At 36.8% G+C, this 9114-nt stretch overlaps 1 protein-coding gene across 1 annotated transcript; it reads right to left on the bottom strand.

Annotated features, from left to right (window-relative positions):
- Positions 1–3893: 3893 nt before the first annotated feature.
- LOC149847193 (cytokinin riboside 5'-monophosphate phosphoribohydrolase LOG7-like) lies at positions 3894–8213 on the bottom strand. Its single transcript, XM_089998330.1, has 7 exons — positions 8100–8213; positions 7347–7444; positions 6504–6534; positions 5963–6062; positions 5756–5826; positions 5146–5289; positions 3894–4292 (listed from the first exon to the last, which is right to left on the bottom strand). The coding sequence occupies exons 1-7, from the start codon at positions 8208–8210 to the stop codon at positions 4227–4229; spliced, it is 621 nt and encodes a 206-aa protein (XP_089854456.1). The 5' UTR covers positions 8211–8213; the 3' UTR covers positions 3894–4226.
- Between the last annotated feature and the right edge of the window lie 901 nt (positions 8214–9114).

A 9114-nucleotide genomic window follows, 5' to 3' on the forward strand; every position in this document is an offset into this window, starting at 1 on the left:
ACATATATCTATCACATGGATACATGTTAGTATAGAGAAAGATGAAAGATTAAGCATGAACAAACTATAAATATAGATTTAACTTACCATTGAAGAAAAATCCATGAAAAACACAAGAAACACCAAGAAACCCCTACCACAAAATCATGTAAGGTGGAGTCCAACTTTGGTACCCACACTACACTTAAGTGGAAAGAGGTGGAGAGTGGAGGGAGAAGGGAAAAAAAAAGAGAGGAAATAAGGGTTTTCAGAAAATCCAAGAGGAGAGGAGATATGAGCTTCTCTACTTTTTTAGGTGTATTTATACAGAATTTAGAGCTAAGGTGAGATGTGTGGTGGTGCACATATGAAGGAAGTTGGAGGGCTGAGATGGAGTCTTTCCCTCTACTCAAAACATTTTTCAAGGTTGACCATTTTACACAAAAGTCAAAAATATGTCTTTTTCAAGTTTCACTAAAAACGAATATTTATAAAAAGCCCCCAAACAAAACATTCATATTAGGTCAAGTCTTGGGAAAAGAGAAGATCCTACCTTGGGATCCCAATGAGAAGAGGGCCCCTTGGGTCTCACACCCTCGTGTGGTTCCCACATGAAAAATCGCCCCCACTTGGTTGGTTTAGTTTGTTCAATACCAACTAGAACTAACCAATATATTAATTTATTGTATTTATTTTAAATTTCTATATTTATTATTTCTTAGAAAAACCCAACATAAGTAAATTCCATATTGGATCCCCAATTGAATCCAAATTCAATTGGGTCTGATCCAAACCCAAATTAAGCCTAATCAATTCTTATTTATTCTACACTTAGAATTTATTTTCTATTTAGTTTAATTAACTTACATAGTTAATTATCATTTATCAAGGTGATTAGTTACTAACTTTGCAATTTAATAATTATCCTAAATTGCTAATTAAATTAATTTCTTAATTTAATTATCAATGTAGACATTAATTGTCAACAGTAACTAAGAAAAACACAAAACTTAGGTATTTAACATAGATCAAACATACAGATCAATTAAACAGGAAAAATGAGATCTTTCGGATTGAAGACCAAAAATCTTTATTTACATTACTGAAATTTTGTGGTCTTACAGCAAATATATGAATGAAAATCCACATATTTGGATATTTGAGAGAAAAGTTTGCATATCAAAGGAAATTCGCATGTGTAAATGATGAAAAGGTCCTTTTACAACCGAAAAGTTATGATTTTGGACATCAGTCAAATTTTTGAAAATTATAGGGTTTTCAAAAAATGCATCATTTTTTTCGTGCAGTATGGTCATTTTTGGTAAATCGACCATGCCCAACATATTTAGGGCACGTTTGAAAGTGAGAAAGATGTAGGAAAAGTGATACAAGGTTGAATATTATACAATTTTTCATATCTTTCCAAACGAGAGGGACTTTTCTCTAAGAGAGATTTTCTAAAAAGTATATTTTTTTATAGGAAACATTCCTCGAGGAGAGGTGGAGAAATGTTTTCTACCAATAGAAAATGGTGATTTACACTCTCCACCACCAATCTCACCACCACCCACCATATCACCATCACGACCACTATCCTTCTCACCACCACCATCCATCTCACCACCCACCTCCCAAAAAACCACCCTCTCCACCATCCATCACCACCCACCTCCCAAACAACGACCAGAAAAGCTCCACCACCACTATCACTACGCTCCCCCAACAATGATTTTTCACCATCACCATCCATCTCACCACCACCACCCACCATCACACACCTCCCAAGAAACCATGTCGGAGAAGCTCCACCACCACCCACCATCACCCACCTGTCAGGAACCTCTGCCGAAGAAGCTCCACCACCCCTCTCATCCTCTCTTTCATTTTTTTAAGAGTTTTCATTTTACTTTTCTCATGCAACTCAAACAAGTGAAAATTTTTTATTTTCGAAAATTTATCATATCAAAACTCCTCATAGGCAAAAAATTTCTATGAGAGTTTTTTTACTTCCAAACATGGGTCAAACCACAAAAAAAACACTGAAAAAGCCAAAAAAAATCATTTAGCATGAATATATATATATATATATATATATATATATATATATATATATATATATATATATATATATATATATATATAAGTAATGCGCTGGTTCTGCCCACTTTCTCGTTCAGCCCGGTTCTGCCCCTTCAAAATCATTGTCTTTCGGTATCTTTTCTCACATCTAACATTATAGATGTGATATATAGGTTTTGTTTAGTGGGAACCGGGAATTTGACGTGTATATAGGTTTTTCTAGTGACCCAAAATCAATGGCTATGAAGGCATCATTTTTTTTTTTGCTCATAAAAATGCATTTTTGGTTGAATAAATATGATCCAAGAGTCTATTCTTACTAAATTGAGCATGATAAACACATCTAACTGTTGAGATCTATCATAAAACACTTCAAACTATAGGGCAGAACGAGAAAATGGAGCCTAATATATTCAGCTAGAGAGAGAGAGAGAGACGCTCAAATTATTTGTCAAGTTGAAACTCTGATTGGCACCCGATGCCCATATCATTGTATAATTATGTGGACAATATTCCAATGCCCTAAAAACATATTTCGGTGGGGTTTTAGCATCACCTCATCACAAACCTAGGCAGGTAGTGTATATACATCAGCCCCTGCCAAGCGCCAACCACCTCAACTTCTGAAATTCATTTCATGATGCATTTGTTTACCTCGTTAAAAAAACTACCTAGGCTGCACTACATGATTTCTTTATCTGCCACTAATTTGTCCATATCAGCTAATTAATGAATATATATATATATATATATATATATATATATATATATATATATATATATATATATATATATATATATATATATAGTGTTGTGGCCTTACGTAGCCATTAGTGTGGGACTAACATAAGCATCCATGACATCAAGAACACGTACATTCCCATATTTCAGTCGTATGTTCTCTTTCCTAACTCTCAAAGTTTGACCCGTTGATTCTATGATCAGGACTTAGAAGATTGAACATGCCTATCATGCACCGATTTATATTGACAAAGCAGTCCTAGTTTCAATCATATAAAATCAATCAATTGGGGCCACATTCAGGTTTATAACCGACACAAAAAATACACTAACATGTCTAATAGTCCCACCAACCCTACCTTATCGAATTGTTAGATTGATTCGTTGAATTTAAGAGCTGTAACCTAGTTTGACCTTACATATGGATCAAATGAAATATCAGGTCGAATACATCAGACCTTATCCAGGTGCAACATTGTGACTGGTGTGACCCCAAGGGGCTGTCCACGTGGTCTCAAGCTCGTGGATAGTGATGTCCCTCCCTACCCTGAGTTCAAGTTCCCATGTGAGCACTCCCTTCCACATGGTGAAGCGGGAGGCTTCATTGAGTATCCATGTGAGCAATATCACGAGGTGAAGCAAGAGCTTCATTAGGGTTGAGGAAGCACCAACATGAAATGCAACAGATCCACATAAACTTGTGTTGTTGATGGAGCATGTAATTGTAAACTCCCATATATATAGTTCAATAGATTCAGCCCGATCCAGTTCCTTTCAACCATACACTTGTGGTGTGTTGTTGATATAGCATGCAATTAACTCCCATATAGTTCAACAGATTCAACCTGATCCGGTTCCCTTCAACCATTAGATTCTACATCCAACCTCCACATCTAAAATGGACAAGAGTCCAAAAAAGTCAAACTTTACCCAATACCTGCTAAACTAGGTTAGCTAGGAAAAAGGATGGAAAGCAGTAGAACAAACCTTTCCCTTACTAGAAGCCAACAAAAACACAATCGATTGCCTTTCTCGCAAAGCATTCTATGCATCATGCCAAAGTCAATAACCAGCCTTTAGACTCCAACATAAATAAAGACTACAATACAAGAACAATAATTAAAAACAAGTACTACCGCACAAGAACAAACACTAAAGCACGCATGACCATTGGACCAAAGAAAATGTAGCAAAAGATGACATTAATGTTGCCGACGTTCTATAAGATTTGACAAAATATTTCTTTCTTATCAGATTCTTTCCTTTTACTAATTGCCCGTGTTTACATGGAATATATACCGATGGTGGAGCGTATAATTTTTGTACTAGTGGGGTTTGGTGCAGGCATGGACTGAATGCACATCTTAGCCAAGAGTAATGGTCAAATTTTCCAGTCAACGGGCGACGCCGGACACCGGTTATGATTCTTAGCCGAGTGGCTCCACTTCCCAAATCAACTTGGACGCGAATGGATCCAGCATAGGCACATACTCCTGCAAAAATAATAGCAAAGTTAAGGATTAATTACAAGTATTAAGCATGCAGTTTAGAAATTAATTAAACCCTCACCGTACATAAAAGCGTATCATATCTTTTTCTTTGAGAAATTAATTAAGCCTTAGATAAAGCATATTTAATTTAAACATAAAGTGTGAACCAAGACAATGACCCAATTGAACATGGCTTGACTGACCAATACAAGTCATGTATGACAAAACTTATATTAGCACACACTTGTGGAGCTACCCTTATTAGAAAGAAAGAAAAATATATTATACAAAGTGATAAAACTCTCATCAGAGAGTGTACATGGGAATGCGTGCCATAAGTTGGTAGATCAAAAGGTGCAAACAATGTGAATGATTCCTTTCATCTCACAATAGGTTAACGGCAGAAAACGGCCACCTCCACGTCGAAATATGAACAGTGTTTTTGGTGGCGCTGGTTATATATCAAGTATGTGGTCGGTCATTTCACTTTCACACCAATGTCCACTCAATAAAAAGTAGGCATTATTTATCCTGTTGCAGTCCATCTCTCTCTCTCTCTCGTACCACTGATTGAACTGCATATAAACTTTAAGAGGGTACTCTATGTTGGGTTTTATTACTTTTTAATATTTATACACCCTAAATAGCTAAAATCCCAACTGCATATAAACTTTAAGAGGGTACTCTATGTTGTGGTTTTATTATTTTTTAATATTTATACACCATAAATAGCTAAAATCCCAACTTGAGTGTAGCTTTCATCTAATCATCTGTGAGAGAGAGAGAGAGAGAGAGAGAGAGAGAGATTCAGGTGCTACAGTAAGGAAAACAATGGTCATTCCTCAAAAAAGCATACCTCTAGCTTTCTAACTAATTCCTTGCCCGTTGGGGCAGAAACGATTATGTGACGTGCAGACTGAGAGATGAAGCCTTCGTCCACTGCCTTGTCGATAAAAGACAACAAGGAGTTGTAGTATCCATCCACGTTCAAAAGCCCCACCTGTTCACGTATGAAAAGGAAAAAAGATCAGCGCCTCCCAGCGTTTCCTTTTTGACCGAAAAGACAGCATGGATGTAGAAGTAGAACAACACGGTCTGGTCTGGTATCGTGGTCGTTTATCTTTAAAGATGGCTTTATTATATAGCAGGCATACGGGTTGCTACCCAGTCAATAATGAAGTGACGAGAAGCAAGAAAAGAGGGTGTCTGCTTCTTCACGCATTTGAACAAACTGTTTCTTTTATTTTTTTTAGCTATTTCAGCCATGCAAATATGACCACACTGCCTTCTCACGAGTTTCATTAATTTCCTTGCGTACCATTAATAAAATAAAAGCATATTTCAACCAACACAACTTGCACTTTATACTTCGATCTATATATTATATATTCAGATCATATTTTTAATATATAAATATATATATATATATATATATATAGAGAGAGAGAGAGAGAGAGAGATCTCACAGGTTTACTATGGATACCGAGCTGAGCCCAAGTGATGACTTCAAGAAGTTCCTCGAGTGTGCCGTATCCACCTGAAAGTTTAAAATTTTACAATAACGAGACAAATGAGGAAAATACATTTGAACGGTGTTGCTTGCTTGTCTACAAATTAAAAGATATATGAACGGAGGGGAACAATCAAATCACTAATAATGATAGTGGGAGTACCAGGCAGTGCAATAAAGGCATCAGCCTGACGCGCCATCTCTGCTTTCCTTTGATGCATGTCAGAGACAGTTCTCACCTCCCCTACTGTCTCTCCACTTATCTTTAAATAAAGAAAATAACAAAAAAAAAAACCATCAAACCTTATAATCAATCACCACGCAATAAAAATGTGAAGAAAAATTAAATAATTATATCTATGAAGTTATACAGCTCAAGTGAGCTAGTCAAGAAGAACAAGGCTCGGTCCTTCCAAACTGAAACAATCAATCTAATTCTACGCAATGTTATCCGGTTCTTCACCGAACCACCGAATCTCAGACATCACAACAAAGGCCGAGTCTGCCTAGTTGTAACGTTCAGAAACAGTACTGGCCAAATATATAATGGGTTGTTATATATATTGGTGTCTGTGACAGCCTGCAGTTATTGCCAAGCTGTATTGCTGAAAAAGGGCACTGAACCCTACGGCTGACTCAGTGATATTTCGTATGAGCATGAGAAAAGATAAATGCAAAAGAGCAGTCTAGTGCAGGATGTTTACCTCTCTAGGCATCAAGGTCTTGGGGATAACTCTGCCACACCAACCACAAGAAGAAATAAGTACATGACAATCAGTGACACCCCGAACATGAGTAGTCCAAAAAATCATCTCATTTCAATCAGGCAAAAGGTAACCATGATAATGATGAACTATCTGATTCAAGTCTGTGAAACTCAGACAGCCATTGACAGTTCATAGCCCTACTACTATACTCATCGAACTTATCAGCTTTACATGATGGACAAAGGGAATGACCATGCTTGTAGTGCTTGTAACCGAAAGTTCTTGGTCAACAAACAACAGAAAAAGCAATAAAGTTTTGTCATTTGATTTTTGGCAGTTTTTGGCCAAGATGAAATAAATTTCACTAAAATTGAGAAACTACATACGGTTCAAAAACAAGGTCCCTTCTCCCAACGAATCAAAAAGAAGGAATCAAAGCATGGTACCAAAGTCCTTGATGGTTCTCCGACATATGATAATTAAATCCATCCTAAGAAGTGGGCACGTTCTGGTCAAAAAACCAAAAAAAAAAACTACTCGTGATCTAGTTAGTAAATATATAATTTATATTATGGGAATCAATAAGCATTAATGCACAATTACTTGGCAAGATCAATAGTCCCCAATTAAATTATATAGAAACCAGGGTTGGCAAGGTGGTGACTATATATCTCTTGATGATCCTTGGAGTTTTTCTTTCTTTTTTCTTTTTACACAAGTTAAAATTTGAAAACAATCCCTTAAATCAATGTCTATCTGTCTAAATAATCAAACGATGGAAGATGGTCACACGCCAACGAGTGATTTTAGAGAATTTTAGCAGGTAATAATTAGACTTACCCTAAAACATGGCGCCCTCCCTCATGCACAGCATGTGAAACGAGCCCCATCAACCCCACGCCGCCCCCTCCATACACCAAATCAATGCTCCTCTCCACCTGCAAAACTCCACAGCACGCACGCGTAAAGGAGATGGCAGACCTTGTGGTGCTCATCCTTCAAGCATAAAACCCTAAAAATATATTTAAAACCCCATGGTTCATATGTCCCATAATTGAGCAAAGCACGTTTTGTTTCCTAGGGAAGAGCATAGGGGAGGATGGGGTGCCTCAATTGTGTGGTTCCCAATATTTTTAAAATGGTCATGCGAGAAGGGTGTCTAAATTGCCAGGCAAGCTACAGCTAGCCACCCCTCATGCCAAAACCTTCAAAAACCAATTCACCAATAATAAATCCACGTTGAAAGCCTGTTAGTTTCATAGGCTCAAAACTGTAGGAATATTAAAACAGAAAAGAATAAAACAATAATGGAAGAAAGAGGTGCCCAAAGAGAAGACCCGTGTGAGAGAGAAAGCCACTAGCTAGATTAAACTCTCAAAGCCCAATTTGGTTCTAAAAAAAAATCTATCTATCGAAGAAACATGAAAACCATTATGTCAAAAAAAGGGAAAGAAAGTATAGTAGTATTCTTGTGAGATGTAAGGAGAAATATGAATCAGAAGATAACTGAAGGAACCCTTTTTTTTCTTTTCTATTGTATAGTTGATATTGAATCAAATGTTAGAAAGAAAAGGTTGGTTTAGAAGACCATACCATCTCTTTGCCCAACTCAATGGCAGCCTCTTGATAACTGGCTTTCTTCCCTGAACTGCTACCACAGAAGACGCAAATCCTCTTGAACCTCGACACACGAATCTCTTCCATCTCTCTCTCTCTCTCTCTCTCTCTCTCTCTCTCTCTCTCTCTCTCTCTCTCTCTCTCGGTAGGATATTCCTGTCCAAGAAAGGAGGAAAAGGTATGTTTGGAAACCAATACCCTTTTTGTGTGTACAGCAATGGAGACCAATGCCTATTTATACAGGAAGTAACAGAATTGATGCAATTATATAAAAAAATATTATATAGGCCCCAATAATCCCTAAGAAGGCTCCCTATCACACTACCATCTACGCCTATGGGATACAAAGGGCACGTCCTAAAATAAGAAACTATGTTGTACGTATATTAAAATGGACGGCCATCCGCCTCGTTTGTTTCCTGGGGAATAGTTTATGCCTGTGAAATCATTCAACTTGACTGTTACTAATATTTTTGCCTTAACAGAATGAACCCCATTGGGAAATGGGAAATGGGAACTTTCCCATCTTATTGTCTTCTTTTCCCAAGTGGCAAAAAATATTTCTGGTTCTTGGTCAAGGACACGAGGAACTTTTTTCATTTCTTATCCTTATTTTTGAATTTTTAATCATCTAACTTGTGGATCGCGTTGCAACAAAGCCCTTGTCTCAAATTGGCATGAACTTCATCACCTCCATACCGACATGAAAAAACTTTTATTATAAGAGAACTGGAGCTGGTAAAAAAACACTAAACGTTTTGGCGATAATAAAAAATGTTATATATTTGCTACAGTTGATTGTACCTACAATCGACTTGAAATCTCGTGAGGTTAATTGTTTTGACCTAATATAACCTCACAGATGTGTTTAGTATCCTTGATTTAGTAAATATACACTGCCAAATTCTCATAAGAAATTCTGGGTGAGGGTTTTCCTTCGTCATAAAAAAAATCTCATAAGAAAGTGAAAACTTTCTTATTTCTCATATTT

Source organism: Nuphar pumila, chromosome 2 (genome assembly GCF_984573655.1).
Source record: "Nuphar pumila chromosome 2, dmNupPumi1.hap1.1, whole genome shotgun sequence".
Lineage (NCBI taxonomy): Eukaryota > Viridiplantae > Streptophyta > Magnoliopsida > Nymphaeales > Nymphaeaceae > Nuphar > Nuphar pumila.